The sequence below is a fragment of the Rutidosis leptorrhynchoides genome, chromosome 1 (genome assembly GCF_046630445.1).
Source record: "Rutidosis leptorrhynchoides isolate AG116_Rl617_1_P2 chromosome 1, CSIRO_AGI_Rlap_v1, whole genome shotgun sequence".
NCBI lineage: Eukaryota > Viridiplantae > Streptophyta > Magnoliopsida > Asterales > Asteraceae > Rutidosis > Rutidosis leptorrhynchoides.
The window spans coordinates 115,459,501-115,481,375 of record NC_092333.1 but is presented as its reverse complement, the minus strand read 5'-3'; the positions used below and the strand labels follow the sequence as shown (position 1 = coordinate 115,481,375).

General features: G+C 31.3%; 1 protein-coding gene across 2 annotated transcripts; it reads left to right on the top strand.

Moving 5' to 3' along the window:
- Positions 1 to 852: 852 nt before the first annotated feature.
- On the top strand, positions 853 to 3,628 carry LOC139864204 (transcription factor HY5-like). 2 transcript variants are annotated; one of them, XR_011764471.1, is made up of 5 exons: positions 853 to 1,056; positions 2,163 to 2,343; positions 2,763 to 2,919; positions 3,006 to 3,142; positions 3,331 to 3,628. XR_011764471.1 is itself a non-coding variant. In XM_071852790.1 (4 exons), exons 1-4 carry the CDS (start codon positions 960 to 962, stop codon positions 3,045 to 3,047), a joined length of 477 nt encoding a protein of 158 aa, XP_071708891.1. In that variant the 5' UTR covers positions 853 to 959; the 3' UTR covers positions 3,048 to 3,216. The 2 variants fall into 2 exon arrangements, 1 of the variants encoding a protein (XP_071708891.1); XM_071852790.1 differs by lacking the exon at positions 3,331 to 3,628 and having other exon boundaries at positions 3,006 to 3,216.
- The last annotated feature ends 18,247 nt before the right edge of the window (positions 3,629 to 21,875 follow it).

Here is a 21,875-nt window from a genome sequence, read left to right as displayed (position 1 = left end):
TATACATAAAAAAAAAAATTGACCACTAAAAAGTTGTGTCTCGAGCGTCGATCACATTGTTTTCTCTCCGGACCTTCCCTGACATATTTAGTGTATGGCTAAAAATAGTAGTATACGGATCACCTCCATTTTTCATAAAAGGAAAAAAAAACTTCTCGTAGACCATTATCAACGGTAGCGCCAAAGGAGCTCCATTGGAGTTCCTTCCAACAGCTCCATTGTTAGCAAGCTTCCTTGCAATGTGGTTGAAGGACCGTGATTGAAAATGTCGTTGAATAGCATATTGGATCACGGTGATTTTGTTTTATTTGTTTGTATCACATGTTTTAAAAAGTATACACTGTATTAATTAATTAATTAATTAATTTAAGTGGATCAATTTAATAGTGAATGAGTATGGCATGGATACTAGAGAGCGTAATGAGTAAGTGATTGAAAGAAGATGTTGAGGTGATGCTAATGTGGTATCAATGTGATTGTACGACAGGGTGTGATGGTTAAGAGTAGTGTAACGATTTCTTTTTCATGGATGATCACATTCCCGGAGTAGATAGCAGTCGCACTGTGGCCCCAAATCCCATTATTATTAAACTATTGAAATCTCCATCACTCGCCTCTAAATCACAACCGTCCGATCATCTCACCATCTTCACGCCATTCTCCCTTCCACGTATCTCATCCACCTGCCTTTGGATTAACACATACACATTGTGGCTCATCATGCTTCCACGCTCACACATTTATTACCGTTCGATGAGCTACATCTAACAGTCAATACCCTCTCTCTTTCTCTCTCTATTACCAATATCCTCCCGCCCTCTTTCTCTTTTTATTTCCACTTTATGACGTATCTTCTCTCTCTCACTAAAAATATATACATATTTTTCACTATCTAAAAATTTCATTTTCATTTTTTCATTGAAATTGAAGTTAAAATTAAACAATAAAAAATAAATTAAATGCAGGAACAAGCAGCAACGAGTTCAATGGCGGCGAGTTTACCTTCAAGTAGTGAGAGATCTTCGAGTTCTGCACTTCAATTTAACGTCAAAGAAGGTCCATTTCTGATTATTATTTTTTTAATTTTTTAATTTTTAGTTGCAATGATCTAATTTATAGACCTCTAAAAATGAATGTTGATTTGATTGATACGGTGTGTATGTAAATGTATATTTATATGTTTATTTGGAAGGTGAATTGATCATTTGCAATTTTAGAGGATATTATAAGTGTGCTTATATTTTTGCTTGATTTGTGTTCCTAGTAATTTATCTAATTTTGTGGCGGAAATATAACTGAATTTTGAGTGTGATCTTTGTAATTTTTGGTATGATGATTATTTAAATTTTATAATGGTTTTAACATGTTTAAAATTTCAAGTAATCTGTGATAATGAGCTCCTTTTTTTCAATTTCGCTTTAGAACAATGTTTGTATATTTAATCCTTAAACTAAGATTATTGTACCATTATGAATTAAAATTTTCACATTTAATCCATTAATTATATACGATATACATGAGTAGCACTTGATCATCCAACCTTTCTTTTGTAAATGGTTTTTAGTTTTATACAACCTAAAGATCCTTTTTTTTTTTTTTTTTTGCATAAAAACTAAATATCCGTGTTATACTAGTAGATTGTTAGGTTTGATATATTATTAATTGTATAGCCAATTAAAGTTGGTTAGTACTTTTTTTGTAGTACATAATTAATTTTAAAAGGAAATGGACAAAGCAAATTAAAAGTTAAGTAATACCAACTCTATTTTCCCTTTTCTAGAGAATATTACTCTATTTTGCATATTTATTTGAGATGCATGTATTCTGGTACCAGCAATCCAGCATACTTACTTCCATACTTTGATGATTTTAAAATTTGAAATGCTATGATAGTACCTCTTGTCCAATAATAAGTGTACTCATGGAAATGGAACACTGTTTTAGTACCTTTCAATTATTTCACTTTTTAAAGATTAGATGTTTATGTAAAATGTGTAAGCTATGGTAAAATGAGATATAGTAGACATTATTTTAGATATACAAACTTTGATAGAAAATTAGACACTTGTTTTGAGACGGATGTACGAATGACAGTTGGGATGTTTTTTTGGTCAAATATAATAACATTGATATTTAATATGTGATATGATGTGATGTGATAGGAATGGAGAGTGATGATGAGATCAGACGGGTGCCAGAGATGGGTGGAGAAGCTGTAGGAGCGTCAGGATCCGTAAGAGGACCCGGGTCAGTCGCACATCCCGACCGGGTTCAAGGCTCTACGGAAGGTTTAAGGAAAAAAGGGAAAAACCCGGCTGACAAAGAAAACAAGCGCTTGAAGAGGTATACATTTATCCATAATATATCAATTAAAATAATTAAGTAAAAGGTCATAAATTTACAATTACCCGACTTCAGCAATTATGAGTTGATATGCATATGTGTGCGAGCCTTTAAACCTGATTGATGATGTTTGGGCTAAGGGAGATGGTTTAAGTTTTCTGCACAAGTACACAACATAAGATTGCCATTTGATATTTGATTTTTATTTTTATTTTTATTTTTTTTTTTTGTGTGTGGTGATGCATTTGTTTTGCAAGTTATGAATTAACATACCGTGTTTTGACCAAAGGGCTTTTGGCCTAGCAGTATCAAGGGAGCTCATCAACCTATGTTGTGAGTTCGAGTCCACGCGTAGACAAAAAGGGTGTGTTTGTTTGCTGTTTTAAAAAAAAAAATACCGTGTTTTTGTTTTGTCTTAGGTTGTTAAGGAATCGAGTTTCAGCTCAACAAGCAAGAGAAAGAAAGAAGGCATACTTGGGTGAGTTGGAGGTACGAGTGAAAGACATGGAGAAGAAAAACTCTGAGCTTGAAGAACGTCTTTCAACATTGCAAAACGAGAACCAGATGCTCAGACAAGTAACGTCGATCTCTCTATGAACTCTCGTTTTTCAACACCGTTTGTACACACACACACGTATTAAGCTTAAATTGTTGTTATGCAGATCTTGAAGAACACAACTGCTGGCATGCAAGAGAGGAAATAGAAGTAGATTTAGAAGCAAGTAGATAAATACTAATGAATGATTGTAGCAAGTATAAACTTGAGATTTACGTAAGATTAGAATCTATCTGAGCATCAATTGTATGTTTCTTGTGTATTTTTTAGAAGAACTGAGATTGTGATTGCTGAAGCTATAATATCTTAAGTTTAGTTAGCTGAGGGTTGAGCATGTTATTTTGAATACTTACGCAAATTAGCAGAATATGTAAGAAATAATCTCACGTACCCGAATTAAATTCAATTTTTGATCAAATAACAAAAATACACCGGATAATGTGTATAATAACAATATACACTGAACAATGTGTGTATTTCTTTACCCGATGTAACACCTCAGCTTAACATGATTACAATATTGTCCGCTTTGTCTTTGTCGTGGGCAATGTGAGATTTACCTAGGGTGTTACATTCACCTAGGTATGCGTTGTGTCTGGTAAGGATGGAAGTTACCTTATAAGGGATTCACACTTTCTTACTTAAGCAGATGTGGGACGGGGTTGTTACACCCAACATAAAGAAATAAATAACATAAAGGAGTATATTACGAGTACAAATTATGCTGAGGTTGTGTTTAACGCGATTTACGTAAAACAAATTTGCCGTTTATAGGTCGTCTCAAACAGCTGAAGGTTCGTATAGTTGGAATCGTATACTTGTGTAAAGATTGAGTAAATATGTTTGTTTTAGGTTCGTATAGCCGGAATCGTATACTTGTGTAAAGAATGAGTAAATATGTTAGTGTAATTTTCTGGATGTAAAATGGTCGAGATTATAAACTATTTATACACCAAACATACAAGGACTAAATCGATTCAGATCCCTCACATACGCAAGACAAACCAATCAAAAAAGAAATACCAACGCCTTTAGCCAAAGTTCACTTTCTTACATCCACATACGCTAAACTCATTCAAGTAATTGGTTTCTTTGATACCGGCGCTTTAGTTCCCTTTTTAGATCCAAAAATTCTCCCACAAAATTACTGGAAACCACATTTCCAACAGTTTTTGGCAGCTAGAGGTGATACATTTGTAGTTGATAAGATCAGCATCCCGATTCATATCAGACTCCTCCCTAAGCTTGTTATCAGACATAGGTTACTTACACCTATGGGAACGTGGTTGGTTCGATAATTTCCTGGTCAACAAGTTGATTACACTCTTCTATGGCGAGCTTATAATGGTCAGGGTTCATTCCTGGGTGACCGGCCTTTGTGGGGTCAATATCTTCATTTTGTTTAAATGGTAAAGAAACAAAAAATGATTGATTTAATCATAAGGGTTTTGACTTTTTGGAAAGAAAATCTGTGTGTGAGGAGGCACAACATGAGTGAATAATGTCTTGCTTGAGAGATTCAATTTGTAGGGAATGGTTGCTGGTCATAAACCGTCGTGGAATTGAAGTGTATGGGTTTTTGAAACTTTTGTAGCAAATACCTGATGGTGAATATCTTAAGCTTGGTATATTATGGAGAATATCAAACCCGATTATAAGATCTTTGCCAGGTACACTTGTGCCAAGCAACCTATGTCTGCTAACAAGCTTAGGGAGGAGTCTGATATGAATCGGGATACTGATCTTATTACCTGCAAATGTATCACCGCTAGCTGCCAAAAACTGTTGGAAATGTGTTTTTCAGTAATTCAAGATTTTTGTGGGAGAATTTTTGGGTTTAAAAAGGAAACTGAAGCGTCAATATCAATGAAACCAATTACCTGAATGGGTTTAACGTATGTGGATGTAAGAAGGTGGACTTTGCTAAAGGCGTTGGTATTTATTTTTTGATTGGTTTTGTCATGCATATGTGAGGGATATGAATCCCAATTTGGTGATGGCTTTGGTATTGGAGCGAAGTTGAATATTTCTATGGGTTTGACAGGATATGGGATGATTGAGTATAGTCTATTGTTAGAAGAGTCACTGTAGTGACCCGTCCTAATCCATCTGGACGAAGTCTTCAACAGTTGGTCCCATTGCGAGGTTCTGACCTCTATATGCCATGAACGACTCCATGTAATATGAGCAAATGCATAGCGGAAGATTTGTTTCATACCTGAGAATAAACATGCTTTAAAGGGTCAACAAAAAGATTGGTGAGTTCATAAGTTTATCATAAAACAATAAAATTCATCATTTTGATAGACCACAAGATTTAAATGCTGCATGGTACAAATGATTTTAGTCATAAAAATAATGATTTTACTAATAATAATACTAATACTAATACTTAAGATAATAGTAATAAAAATAATAATAATAATAATAATAATAATAATAATAATAATAATAATAATAATAATAATATAATAATAATAATAATAATAATAATAATAATAATAATAATAATAATAATAATAATAATAATAATAATAATAATAATAATAATAATAATAATAATAATAATAATAAATAAGTAAACTACCTCAAGAAGTAGCCCTTAAAAAAATGCCCAAGTCCGGGTTTGAACCCGTGACGTCCCGCTAACCCGTAAACATCCTTAACCATCCAAGCTAATCCATTTTTTTTTTCTGATTTATTCCCTTATTAATTCTATATAACCATATTTTTCTGTTTTCCCACTTCTTCTTTTTCTAAAAAAAATGTCTCAACCCGGGCTCGAACCCACGACCTCTCACTAACCCAAACCACACGTAAACCACTCGTCCATTACTGTTTTTCTGTATTGAATTGTAACCCACTTATATATATCTCGTTCTTAGCCCAAACGTAACCAGCTGGGTCTCGGCCCAAACACAAACATTGCAGCCCAATCAATCATATCGTTAGAGCCCAATTCAAATGAGATGTTTAGTCTTATGCAGTTTAATCAAATACGTAGTATATAAAGCTCTTTGTCCAGCTCACCATAATCCTACTTTTACTTTATCATCTCAACAAATAATTCATTAACCCCTCCCACTATGTCGGCTTTATTATATAGGATCCTACCATAATAACGCATATCATTATTATTCTTTATATTTAATTTGCGACAATAAGGGCCCAACAACTTATATCGAGCAGCTTGTTAACAATAAACCCTTTCACGACCCAAACGGATAATAATAAAAATATACCGCGACTCCTTTGTATCCCATTATGATCGCCCATGTAACCCCTTGTCCCACATGTATAATTACACTTGCTGTAAGATAATAATATGTCTAACCAAGTTGTCAAATACACCTTTTAATCAACCCTTTTGTTTTTGGTCGGCCATCCAGAAAAGAAACAAAAAGAAACTTGCGAAGTTATAAACAATTGCATGTGGTTTGTATTGGATGTTATATATGTCGACCCAAATTACAAATCCATATTGAAACTCCTTAAACACATGCACGGCTCAAATCAGTAACTCATATATGATTACCTATGATCAATTTTTAAGCTTAAATTCATCAAGTAGTGCTAGTGCTGTGAGGTTGTCGGCCAACGAAAAAGAAGGAAGGAATATACACTTTTCACTTTTGCTTTTCATCTAGCAATTTATTTATTTGCTTGGTAATTTATCGGTCCCAATGAAAGGAAAAGGACTACGTGTAGTATACTAACGAACTGCATAGAGATAGAAAGAAACTTGATGGTTCACACTAGCCTAAAGTGAAGATACATGTTGGCCATCTATTTATACTTTGTCCCACTTGATCACTTGATAATGCTATATAAATTACTACTTTATATCAAGTTGATAACTCAATAAAACTTTAAACATATATATCATCATTCTTTCGGTAACTTACTAAATCAAAGGGAAACGAAGCAGCAGGAGATATATTTGGTGTTGGTGTAGGGTTGTCGATCACAAGGTATGATATGCAGCTATAGTTTCAATTATATCTCGAAGAAAAATGAAACAGAAGTTAGTTTTTAAGCAGCAGTTAGCTTGATTATTTAACAACAGGTTTTGTTGATGGTGGCCGAAGGTTGTAGCATAATCGTGTGATGGTGGGTTGATGATGGTAAGGTGGTGTCATGTTGGTGATTGAAGAAACCGAAGTGGGAAACACAAGGTGGTGGCGATGGTGGTTTGTGAGAGGGTTTTAGAGTTGGTTTCGATTGGACAGGAAGCAAGAAATAATATGGTGAAGGTGGCCGGTGGTTAGAAGGTGGTTTCACCAAAAAATTTAAAGAAGAAGAAACCGTATCATATTCACATATGCGTGTAAGTAATCTTAATATTTATGTTTTTCCATTCTCAAGTGTAGCAATGTATATATATAATGTGTTACTTAACAATTACTACAGTATTATGATTCGATTGTAATTTGTTTTATAGCTAAGATTGGATCGACAGATAATATTCGATGAGAAGATTTTTAAATAATAAACAAATTAAAAGCAAACTTTGATACTCCATATTGGTACGGTTTGAAGGAGATGTGTAACAAATTTTGTAATTGTCTGTTTGGTCTTTTTCATCGAATTGTAGTAATGAATCTTATATAGTGTAAGTATATCATGGATGTAGTAACAAGATTTGATAGATGGTTGTTTGTAGTGAAGATATTGAATCGACAATAAGAATCAATCAAGAGAGAATATAGAAAGTAAAAGAAAGGAAAGCGATGGCTAACAGATTCGTACAATTCTGTGAATTTGATATCAACAATATTCGATAGAAAGAATCGTGAGCAGGAGAAGAACAAGAACAGAGAAAGGAAGAAGAAAAAGAAAAAAAAATAAAAAAATAAAAGTAGACTGTGATGTTCAAAAGATTTTGTATGTATTGTGAAATGAATTTGATGTGTACAAGATCGGGGAGATAGAAAACAAAACTAAATAAAATTTGATCATGATGTGTAACAGAATTGGTTCTTTATCTGGTTTTTTTATATTTAATAACTTTTGTTTGTATTTGCATTTAATATATAAATATGCTAATAAATAAATTCTGTAAATTTCATATTATTACTAATTATAAAGATACTAATAATAATAGAAATATTGATAAAAAGTAATAAATATAATGACAATAAAATTTTAAATGAAAATGATAATTTTAGTAATAATCATATATTTTCATAATAATAATTAAAAATTATAATTTTCCTATTAATTATAATAATAATGATATTACTAATGATAATAATATTAATAATTATAACACCTTAATTGTATTAAATTTCATAAATATATATTATATAAATTAATATTAATAATACTGATATTAACATTCATATTAATATTAATAAGAATAATGAACAAATAATAATAATATTAGTATAATAATTATATTTTTAACTTGTAATCCCATTTAATATATTAATACTATAATTTATTATTTATATCGTATATTGTGTGATATCATTCAATGAATATTTAATATTTATAACTTATATATATATATATATATATATATATATATATATATATATATATATATATATATATATATTACAATATAGCTATAATAATAATAATAGAAATCATACATCTTTATATATAGATTCATTTTAATTGCACCTTAATTACTCTGTATATTACTTTATATTATATAATTTTTTTATATACGTATATTTATATTTATATAAATATATACATGTTTATTTACAAACAATTGTTCGTGAATCGTCGGGCATAGTCAAAGGTTAACTGAATCCATGTAAACAGTTCAAAAATTTTGAGACTCAACATTACAGGCTTTGCTTATCTTGTCGAAATCATATAAAGATTAGGTTTAAATTTGGTCAGAAATTTCCGGGTCGTCAATGTACCTACCCGTTAAAGAAATTTCGTCCCGAAATTTGAGTGGGGTCGTCATGGCTAACAATAAAAATGTTTTCATGACGAATATGAGTTGATAAATAGAGTTTTATCATTATTGATTAATATAGATAAAATGATTTAATTATGTGAAGCGTACGAGTGAAAGCTGTCACAAAAGATTGAGATAGAGATTTAACTTTTGACGTAGTCATGGTGGATTTCCGGAATTCAAGAAATTTAGAGATAATCTTCAAAATCTATATAAGATTTGATTTTTCGATAATTAAGGAAATTAGTATCCTATATAATTAAATGCGGTAATCTGTCTTGATTACTACGTCTGATATTTCGCTATAATTTCACCTTCTTTGTTTCCTTATTGTCACCATTCCCATCATACTTCAAGTCAAGCGAATAATGGTCCAGAATTTGTAGGTATGAAATTTCGATTAATCATAATGTTCTAAGCAGGAAAGAACATAATAGGATGATTTGATTTGGTAAATTATCAGAATTACAGAAGAGAGAACTATCAAGAATATATTTTCTTGATATGCTCAGAGATTAAGTAGAATGAAAGAGTTATGTAACATGACACATGATGATGGTATGATCTGTGAATCATCATGTTTCATTAGAAATTCAGCATGACTTACTGTAATATAATCACGTTGGCCAGGCGTCATTATATTATACTAACTCATGCTTCAATTCCCATCACTCCTCCATAAATCATTCATAATTTAAACTTAGGTTTTACAGAAGTTTCCAATATAATGTAATACAGATAGCACGAAGAGGTATATAATTTTGGACGAGAATGTTTACGAAAATATCCTCAGAAATATCGAAGATATATATGATGATATTTTGGAATTTCTAAGTTCGAAGGTAGATGAAGAAAAATTTTCCGCAAGATTTTAACATGACTTCGGAGCAAGATATTCTCTAAAGATTTCATCGGATCCGGAATTACCCGGATTCTTTGAATATAGGGTTTGGTCCGGAATTCGTCCTTGGTATCCTTCACGGTTAGCTCAATCTATTTTTCAGTACCAATTCTCTATTGAGTGTTTCCAACACTCCATTCGTTATCATCAACTTTTGGCCATTAAGACCATCTACAACTTTTGCTGCTTCATCAGCATGTAATGTCACCATATTTGAATCATTGGTTATCAATTCGAGGTGTTTTCAAGAGTTTCGAAGGATTTGAGTGAAAATTGTAATTGTCAAGATACAAAAGATTGTTTAAGATTAAATCAAGTGGCAAACTTGGAGAAATGTTTAACTGTAGAAGATGTAGATTATTGACGATATTTTAAATCAAAATGTGCTATAATTTATATTTCCTACTCTTTTAATATATTTTTTCTATTTGTCCAAGGTTAGTAATCCAATAGTCCAATATTCCATATATAAACTTAGAATTTAAAATATTTAAGATCAGAAGATGATGAAGAAATTTTACGCAGTTAATTAATTGGTTACTACTAAATTTTATTTTTGTCCATTATTTTCTTCATTATGCCACTTGTCAAATCTTGATTTGGATTTTGATCGGCAGAATTTCGTATATGAAATTGAATTTGAAAGAAATAGTTGTTCTTTGGTGAACGGATACGTATGTTTGTGGATGTAGGTAGGATAGTTCAATGTCTGTTGAATTGGATCTGAAGAATGTACGGTATAACATGTTAATGTGAAATCTAAATATTTCTCGGGTATTACCTACCCGTTAAAATATTTTTACCATTAACAGTTTGTACACAAGAATCTTTGATGTAGAATGATACATAGAACGAATATATATTCGATGTAGAACGAATATGTAGAACGAAGATAAATGGTGAGCGTCATGTAGAACAAGATTATACTCGAGGTACAAATTGTGAGGTTGAGGCATGTGATGCGGATGTTGAGGCTTGTATTGTTGGTGGTATTGGTGTTGTTGGTGCTGATGCTGGTGATGCTATTGATGTCGGTGATGTTGATAAAGCTGGTAATTTTTGCACCATAATTTCCAAAGCCACTACTCGAGCGCGAAACTCGTTGACTTCTTTTATTACTCCGGGATAATTGGCGGTTGGAACGAGTGGATGAATAAGGTTTAGAATAGTAGATATTACATAATTATTGTGAACTATCCGGGAGATGAGAGTGAAAATGGTGGTTCGAACAGGTTTGCCGGTAAGTGCTTCAGGTTCTTTGCCAATAGGGCAATATGGTTGGTGGGAGAGATCATTTCTTCGCATCTCCAATGATTAAGTTTACTTAGTACCCATTCTCAATTCATCCTGAATTTATGATGGCTAATTGGTTGACCCATTCCGATTACACTGCTTTCGGAGCTTAAATGGTAATCCATATCGGAATAGCTTTCGAATCCGAGGAACTTGAACTGGTTGCAGAATTCATCTTGCACGGTGAGATAAAGGATTTTTCGATATGAAATGATTTTCGGATATCGGATGATATTCTAGTTACATAGATTACCTAATACCTATATATAGTACAGGAGATCCGTTGATTGCGGAGAGAATTAAGGAAACGTGTCAGACACGGTCTAATGTGATGGAATATGAATTTGTCTGTACACCATCTATGCAATAATTGCAATAAGACGTGTCGAGACTGAAAGTGATAGGTAGATATTTTTCGATAAAGAATGGTAAGCAAAGCTTTTGACATGCAAACACGGTCGAAGTCCATACTCACTAATGTATCCTAACAACTATCAGTTAGACACACTAATGCAAGACCTGGTTCGCTAAGACCACCGCTCTGATACCACCTGTAGTGACCCGTCCTAATCCATCTGGATGAAGTCTTCAACAGTTGGTCCCATTGTGAGGTTCTGACCTCTATATGCCATGAACGACTCCATGTAATATGAGCAAATGCACAGCGGAAGATTTCTTTTATACCTGAGAATAAACATGCTTTAAAGTGTCAACCAAAAGGTTGGTGAGTTCATAAGTTTATCATAAAACAATAAAATTCATCATTTTGATAGACCACAAGATTTAAATGCTGCATGGTACAAATGGGCCCGAATCCTATACCCACTTGTAATGTACATGCGATATCTTTTAAATATAGTACACCTTTCTCGTGTACGAAATCTTTTTTTTCTTCATAAATCTTAGTAACCGTACACATATCTCGTGCACAAAAACTAATACACATAACCTGTGTATAAAAATCATTCTCTCGATACATAACATTCACATAATTCAACGGTGGCAATTATCATGTCCACATAATTCAACGGTGGCAATTATCATGTCCACATAATTCAACGATTGCAATTATCATGTCCACATAATTCAACGGTGGCAATTATCATGTCCACATAATTCAATAATAATCCACAGAACTTATATCTGCATAATAATTCATTCGAGAAATGTTTTGCTTGTGTCTATCTCGTCAAACATTTATAAAAGCATTTCATGTATTCGCAGTTCAAAATATATTTCAAAAGCATTTAATAAAGCAGTTGTAAAAACAGCGCATGTATTCTCAGTCCCAAAAATGTAAAGAGTAAAAGGGAATCAAATGAACTCACAATATGATATTTTGTAGTAAAATATGCATACGACGGAACTGAACAATGCAGGGTTGGCCTCGGATTCAAGAACCTATATTCAGTTATGTATATTAACACATGTAATGGTAATCGAAACAAATTTATATATTATTAGTGATTTTTAATTGTTATTTTAATTATGTTTTTCATTAATAAACTAATCGATTATATTTATATAGTTATGTTAGATGTGGTAAATATAGTTTTTATATAACTAATAGTTATTTGATAAAAGAATATTGATAATAATAAAATAAAAAATTGTTTCATCCTATAATAATAATAATAATAGTTATAAAAATGATAATTTTATAAAAGTGATAGTTTTAATAATAATGAGTACTAATAATAATAATAATAATAACTATAAAAATAATAATTTTACTAATAATAATAACACTAATATTTATATTAATAATTATAATGATAATAATACTATTAATAATATTAGTCATAAAAATAATGATTTTACTAATAATAATACTAATACTAATACTTATGATAATAATAATAATAATAATAATAATAATAATAATAATAATAATAATAATAATAATAATAATAATAATAATAATAATAATAATAATAATAAATAAGTAAACTACCTCAAAGAAGTAGCCCTTAAAAAAATGCCCAAGTCCGGGTTTGAACCCGTGACGTCCCGCTAACCCGTAAACATCCTTAACCATCCAAGCTAATCCATTTTTTTTTCTGATTTATTCCCTTATTAATTCTATATAACCATATTTTTCTGTTTTCCCACTTCTTCTTCTTTTTCTAAAAAAAATGTCACAACCCGAGCTCGAACCCACGACCTCTCACTAACCCAAACCACACCCAAACCACTTGTCCATTACTATTTTTCTGTATTGAATTGTAACCCACTTATATATATATCTCGTTCTTAGCCCAAACGTAACCAGCTGGGTCTCGGCCGAAACACAAACATGGCAGCCCAATCTATCATATCGTTAGAGCCCAATTCAAATGAGATGTTTAGTCTTATGCAGTTTAATCAAATACGGAGTATATAAAGCTCTTTGTCCAGCTCACCATAATCCTACTTTTACTTTATCATCTCAAAAAATAATTCATTAACCCCTCCCACTATGTCGGCTTTATTATATAGGATCCCACCATAATAACGCATATCATTATTATTCTTTATATTTAATTTGCGACAATAAGGGCCCAACAACTTATATCGAGCAGCTTGTTAACAATAAACCCTTTCACGACCCAAACGGATAATAATAAAAATATACCGCGACTCCTTTGTATCCCATTATGATCGCCCATGTAACCCCTTGTCCCACATGTATAATTACACTTGCTGTAAGATAATAATATGTCTAACCAAGTTGTCAAATACATCTTTTAATCAACCCTTTTGTTTTTGGTCGGCCATCCAGAAATGAAACAAAAAGAAACTTGCAAAGTTATAAACAATTGCATGTGGTTTGTATTGGATGTTATATGTGTCGACCCAAATTACAAATCCATATTGCAACTCCTTAAACACATGCACGACTCAAATCAGTAACTCATATATGATTACCTATGATCAATTTTTAAGCTTAAATTCATCAAGTAGTGCTAGTGCTGTGAGGTTGTCGGCCAATGAAAAAGAAGGAAGGAATATACACTTTTCACTTTTGCTTTTCATCTAGCAATTTATTTATTTGCTTCGCAATTTATCTGTCCCAATTAAAGGAAAAGGACTACGTGTAGTATACTAACGAACTGCATAGAGATAGAAAGAAACTTGATGGTTCACACTAGCCTAAAGTGAAGATACATGTTGGCCATCTATTTATACTTTGTCCCACTTGATCACTTGATAATGCTATATAAATTACTACTTTATATCAAGTTGATAACTCAATAAAACTTTAAACATATATATCATCATTCTTTCGGTAACTTACTAAATCAAAGGGAAACGAAGCAGCAGGAGATATATTTGGTGTTGGTGTAGGGTTGTCGATCACAAGGTATGATATGCAGCTATAGTTTCAATTATATTTCGAAGAAAAATGAAACAGAAGTCAGTTTTTAAGCAGCAGTTAGCTTGATTAATTAACAACAGGTTTTGTTGATGGTGGCCGAAGGTTGTAGCATAGTCGTGTGATGGTGGGTTGATGATGGTAAGGTGGTGTCATGTTGGTGATTGAAGATACCTGTAACGACCCGGATTTTTCCGCTAATATATTGAAGATTAATATTTACATAATTTATGTTTCCAACATGTTAAGCAATCAAACTCATTAAGAATTGGTTATTTGCAATGAATTTTATACAAACGTTTGGCCACCCAGTTTGTCTGACGATTCACAAACGCCATAAATTGAAATAATTATATAATGATGTATATATGGATATATATATACTTATGATTTGTTAAAATGATATTTAAGTCTCTCATTATATATAATAACAATTGGTTATATACATAAAATGAGATTACTAACTTAAAGACTTCAAGACTATATACATATATATAACGATTAACGTTGTAATAACTTCTAAATTAAAATGTATGTATATGTATTGTATTAATATGTATTAATACACTTTTGAAAGACTTAATAATATATATCAATATATTTATACTCAATAAAGATAGCTATACTCATTTTCTCATTCAATTTTATCAAGAATCCTATTCGTATTCATGCGGTATTTATACCCGTATCATACCCAGCTTCTATACGTATTTACTATGGGTATATACATACCAAATCATTGTTTTTAGCAGCCCTTAATCAGTTGTGAGACATGTATAAACATGATGTAGACTTGTGGGAACCATGGCTTGGAAACTAGTATGACTAAATGCATAAAATTACAAACCATGGAGTCATGTTGTTGCCCCCATTTTGATGCCAACATGTAGGATAAATAACCATCCATTTTATTCCAATTAACTACATCATTTTATCTCTAAACACATACTCAAACACTCTCTCAAACCTCCATTCAATTCAGCAAGTATTGGTCTCATAATCCAAGTTATAATCATCATAACAAAGCTTGATCAAGAACACTTCAAGAATTCCAAGCCATCAAGGGTATCTTTGAACTCAAGATATTCTCCTTATTTCTCTAGAAACTTTACTCATTTGATTTGAGGTAGTAACCTTATTCATAATCTTATTCGATTCGTATTCATATAGCTATCTTATTTTGAGTTATAACTAATAACAACAAGAACATAGTTTAGATTATTTCTAAACTTGTTTGCAAATAAACTTAATCCTTCTAACTTGACTTTTCAAACACTTCAACACATGTATTATGATAGTATGTCAAGCTAACATAAGGATATAAAACTTGTAAACATGAAGAACACCTTAAAATCGAATATACGCCGTCTTAGTCGAACGGGGGCTGTTTTGGGTTTGATTTTAAAAACCTATCTTAAACTTTGAATTAAAAGATTTCCTTTGGTGAAAAATCTTATTTTATATGGATATGAAATATATCCAAAATCCATGGTTAAACTCTAATTGGAAGTATGTTTTTCAAAAGAGTCATCAAGATGTCGTTCTTACGACGGATATGACTATCTTCTTGTATTTGACACCTAAGCTGTATTTTCGACTATAAACATATATTTTTTCTGTTCAGATTAATAAATAATGGTTCGATACAAAACCATGGCAAGTCGAATCACTCAAAACGGATTTGTAACGAAGAAATTATGGGTAAAACAAAATTGGATATTTTTGTTTGTTTTTAGCTACGGTTTTGATTAATAAAAATGGATGCTAACCTTATCCTAGCTAACTTACCTTGTATCCTACATGTATTTATACATGTCTTGTTCCCGAACTTATGGAAATACAATTTATAATAGTCGTGATTAAGTTCTACGACAATATATTATAGTCTTAATAAAGATCGTAAGGCACCATATATATATATGACTTGATCACCGTGGATTCGTATACAAAGTTTTGACATATCATTTTGACTTCTTCTATATATATTATTGGAATGAACTATTAGACACCATTGGCAGTAATCTCGAGTTAGCTGTGGGTCGAAGTGGATTCCAAAATATTATATACTTTGAGTTGTGATCGAGCCTGAGACATGTATACAATGGGTCGTGGATTGCTTCAGACAATATACATATTATGTGTCTTATTATATTAAGATAATATATTATAGTGTTAGTGAATTCTAACACAATATACGCATTTATATTTATATATATATTTATACTGTTGGACTATTGGACTACGAACGTTAGACTACTAACAATGGACAATTAAAATTATCACAAGTATTATAAGTATGGAATATTAATTATATATATATATATATATATATATATATATATATATATATATATATATATATATATATATATATATATATATATATCTTGACACAAGAATATTATTATTAGGTTCGTGAATTTGTCAAAAGGCCAAGTCTTATCACCATCTATTCGGAAATCATCACAAGTGAGTTATAGTCCCATTTTCACTATCTAAATTATTTTGGGATGAGAATACATGCAAAATTTATAAATGTTTTACAAAATAAGCACAAGTTCATGGAACTACATTCTACGATTATTTTGTTATACCGGATATCTGTACTTATTATTATTATGCTTGGTAACCTAAGAATTAGTGAAAAACACTAATTGACGCGAATCCTAAAGGTAGATCTACGGGCACCAACCACCCCCATTTTCGAATAGTGGAAATGCTTTAGTACTTCGAAGGATTCTTGTCATACGTTTGAATAGTGGAATGTATGATGCCAGATATCTTAAGCGCTCTATATTAAGGTCGGTTACTGAAATATCCCGTTCTTATTGATTAAAAACGTTCCATATTAATTGATTTCGTTGCGAGGTTTTGATCTCTATATGAGACGTTTTTCAAAGACTGCATTCATTTTAAAACAAACCATAACCTATATTTCATCAATAAAGGTTTAAAAAGCTTTACGTAGATTATCAAATAATGATAATCTAAAATATCCTGTTTACACACGACCATTACATAATGGTTTACAATACAAATATGTTACAACAAAATAAGTTTCTTGAATGCAGTTTTTACACAATATCATACAAGCATGGACTCCAAATCTCGTCCTTATTTAAGTATGCGACAGCGGAAGCTCTTAATAATCACCTGAGAATAAACATGCTTAAAACGTCAACAAAAATGTTGGTGAGTTATAGGTTTAACCTATATATATCAAATCATAATAATAGACCACAAGATTTCATATTTTAATACACATCCCATACATAGAGATAAAAATCATTCATATGGTGAACACCTGGTAACCGACATTAACAAGATGCATATATAAGAATATCCCCATCATTCCGGGACACCCTTCGGATATGATATAAATTTCGAAGTACTAAAGCATCTGGTACTTTGGATGGGGTTTGTTAGGCCCAATAGATCTATCTTTAGGATTCGCGTCAATTAGGGTGTCTGTTCCCTAATTCTTAGATTACCAGACTTAATAAAAAGGGGCATATTCGATTTCGATAATTCAACCATAGAATGTAGTTTCACGTACTTGTGTCTATTTTGTAAATCATTTATAAAACCTGCATGTATTCTCATCCCAAAAATATTAGATTTTAAAAGTGGGACTATAACTCACTTTCACAGATTTTTACTTCGTCGGGAAGTAAGACTTGGCCACTGGTTGATTCACGAACCTATAACAATATATACATATATATCAAAGTATGTTCAAAATATATTTACAACACTTTTAATATATTTTGATGTTTTAAGTTTATTAAGTCAGCTGTCCTCGTTAGTAACCTACAACTAGTTGTCCACAGTTAGATGTACAGAAATAAATCGATAAATATTATCTTGAATCAATCCACGACCCAGTGTATACGTATCTCAGTATTGATCACAACTCAAACTATATATATTTTGGAATCAACCTCAACCCTGTATAGCTAACTCCAACATTCACATATAGAGTGTCTATGGTAGTTCCGAAATATATATAGATGTGTCGACATGATAGGTCGAAACATTGTATACGTGTCTATGGTATCTCAATATTACATAATATACAATACAAGTTGATTAAGTTATGGTTGGAATAGATTTGTTACCAATTTTCACGTAGCTAAAATGAGAAAAATTATCCAATCTTGTTTTACCCATAACTTCTTCATTTTAAATCCATTTTGAGTGAATCAAATTGCTATGGTTTCATATTGAACTCTATTTTATGAATCTAAACAGAAAAAGTATAGGTTTATAGTCGGAAAAATAAGTTACAAGTCGTTTTTGTAAAGGTAGTCATTTCAGTCGAAAGAACGACGTCTAGATGACCATTTTAGAAAACATACTTCCACTTTGAGTTTAACCATAATTTTTGGATATAGTTTCATGTTCATAATAAAAATCATTTTCTCAGAATAACAACTTTTAAATCAAAGTTTATCATAGTTTTTAATTAACTAACCCAAAACAGCCCGCGGTGTTACTACGACGGCGTAAATCCGATTTTACGGTGTTTTTCGTGTCTCCAGGTTTTAAATCATTAAGTTAGCATATCATATAGATATAGAACATGTGTTTAGTTGATTTTAAAAGTCAAGTTAGAAGGATTAACTTTTGTTTGCGAACAAGTTTAGAATTAACTAAACTATGTTCTAGTGATTACAAGTTTAAACCTTCGAATAAGATAGCTTTATATGTATGAATCGAATGATGTTATGAACATCATTACTATCTTAATTTCCTTGGATAAACCTACTGGAAAAGAGAAAAATGGATCTAGCTTCAACGGATCCTTGGATGGCTCGAAGTTCTTGAAGCAGAATCATGACACGAAAACAAGTTCAAGTAAGATCATCACTTGAAATAAGATTGTTATAGTTATAGAAATTGAACCAAAGTTTGAATATGATTATTACCTTGTATTAGAATGATAACCTACTGTAAGAAACAAAGATTTCTTGAGGTTGGATGATCACCTTACAAGATTGGAAGTGAGCTAGCAAACTTGAAAGTATTCTTGATTTTATGTAACTAGAACTTGTAGAATATATGAAGAACACTTAGAACTTGAAGATAGAACTTGAGAGAGATCAATTAGATGAAGAAAATTGAAGAATGAAAGTGTTTGTAGGTGTTTTTGGTCGTTGGTGTATGGATTAGATATAAAGGATAAGAAATTTTGTTTTCATGTAAATAAGTCATGAATGATTACTCATATTTTTGTAATTTTATGAGATATTTCATGCTAGTTGCCAAATGATGGTTCCCACATGTGTTAGGTGACTCACATGGGCTGCTAAGAGCTGATCATTGGAGTGTATATACCAATAGTACATACATCTAAAAGCTGTGTATTGTACGAGTACGAATACGGGTGCATACGAGTAGAATTGTTGATGAAACTGAACGAGGATGTAATTGTAAGCATTTTTGTTAAGTAGAAGTATTTTGATAAGTGTATTGAAGTCTTTCAAAAGTGTATAAATACATATTAAAACACTACATGTATATACATTTTAACTGAGTCGTTAAGTCATCGTTAGTCGTTACATGTAAGTGTTGTTTTGAAACCTTTAGGTTAACGATCTTGTTAAATGTTGTTAACCCAATGTTTATAATATCAAATGAGATTTTAAATTATTATATTATCATGATATTATCATGTATGAATATCTCTTAATATGATATATATACATTAAATGTCTTTACAACGATAATCGTTACATATATGTCTCGTTTAAAAATCATTAAGTTAGTAGTCTTGTTTTTTACATATGTAGTTCATTGTTAATATACTTTATGATATGTTTTCTTATCATAGTATCATGTTAACTATATATATATCCATATATATGTCATCATATAGTTTTTACAAGTTTTAACGTTCGTGAATCACCGATCAACTTGGGTGGTCAATTGTCTATATGAAACATATTTCAATTAATCAAGTCTTAACAAGTTTGATTGCTTAACATGTTGGAAAAATTTAATCATGTAAATATCAATCTCAATTAATATATATAAACATGGAAAAGTTCGGGTCACTACAGTTACCAGGCGACTCATCGTATGAATGATTTTTACAGTTGTAATGATCCTGCGCATTTAATTAAATGAAATCTTGTGGCTTATTAAATGTTATGATTATTATATAGAAATTAAACCTATGACTCACCAACATTTTGTTGACGTTTTAAGCATGTTTATTCTCAGGTGAATATTAAAAACGCTTCCGCTGTCGTATGCCAACCCAAGGTCAAGATTTGGAGTCCGCATAATTGTTTATATTGTTTAAACTTGCATTCGGAGTATTTGTTGTAATATATTTGTTCATATTGTAATGGGTTGTGTAAAAACTTATTTATTTGAGGAGATTGTCTTTGATAGACAATCTAAATTATGTCATTAAGACCTTTATTCAATAATAAAGGTTATGGTTGTTTTTTTTAAAAACGAATGCAAGATTTGAAAAACGTCTCATATAGAGGTCAAAACCTCGCAAAGAAACCAATTAATATGAAACGTTTATAATTAATATGAATGGGGCATTTCAGTTGGTATCCGAGCGTTGGTCTTAGAGAATTAGAAAATTTTTCATTAGTGTGTCTAACTAATTTTTGATGCATTAGTGAGTCTGGACTTCGACCGTAATTGTTTTAAAAATGATTGCTTAATATAATTGTTAGAAACATAAGATTATTAACATATAAATATTATAAGATATATCATTCTCTTAACGTGCCTGCTATTATGTGATAGATGACTTCATCCAATCATATAAGCATCTCTAGTGATTCAGATTTCATTTACTTATCAAGTGATTCGGAGGCTGAGTCAAAACATACGACTTATGAACCAACAGAAAAGTTAACTTTTGGTGCTACCATTAAAGTGGAAAATTGTTGAGAAAATTGGGAAGATTCACAATTGCTAGAAGAGGTTCCGGAAGAGGATTCGGAAGAAGATCCAGAGGAGGAACCCGAAGAAAAGGATCATGAAGAAGTTGTGGAAATTACCGAACCACAACGTGATTTAGGAAATCTTTGGCTGTTATACCCGATACCAAACCCGATGAACCTATTATGACCCAAAATGTTTGTGATCATCCACCTGAACCACCTAAGAGACCAGTTTATAAAATGACCGCTCGTATAACGACTGTTGGTTTTGCTCCCAAACAATTAGCCGAAAGAACCAATTGGGAGGAATTGAAAAAAGAACTATCCAAACAAAAATCCAAACGTTTGGCCGAGAAAGAAATAACGTCAACATCTAAGAAATCTCGCCGTTTTTGAACCATTGGCAGCTATCCTGTATTCCATGCATTGTATAATATGTATTATATTGTGTGTTTAAGTTTGTAAGAAAATCCGCAATGTAATTTTCCTTATGATTGTATAATAATAAGAATAAGCATGGAAGGTTTATTATTATTATTACAACTTATTATTACGTAGTAACGTAATAACTTACCATATTTTTTCATATTAGAATT

Bases quoted from the DNA above. Each gene is read 5' to 3' on its own strand.
- LOC139864204 (XM_071852790.1), top strand. From the start codon at position 960: ATGCAGGAACAAGCAGCAACGAGTTCAATGGCGGCGAGTTTACCTTCA. The intron at 1,057-2,162 runs GTCCATTTCTGA...GTGATGTGATAG, and splicing joins TCAATTTAACGTCAAAGAAG to GAATGGAGAGTGATGATGAG. The intron at 2,920-3,005 runs GTAACGTCGATC...GTTGTTATGCAG, and splicing joins AGAACCAGATGCTCAGACAA to ATCTTGAAGAACACAACTGC.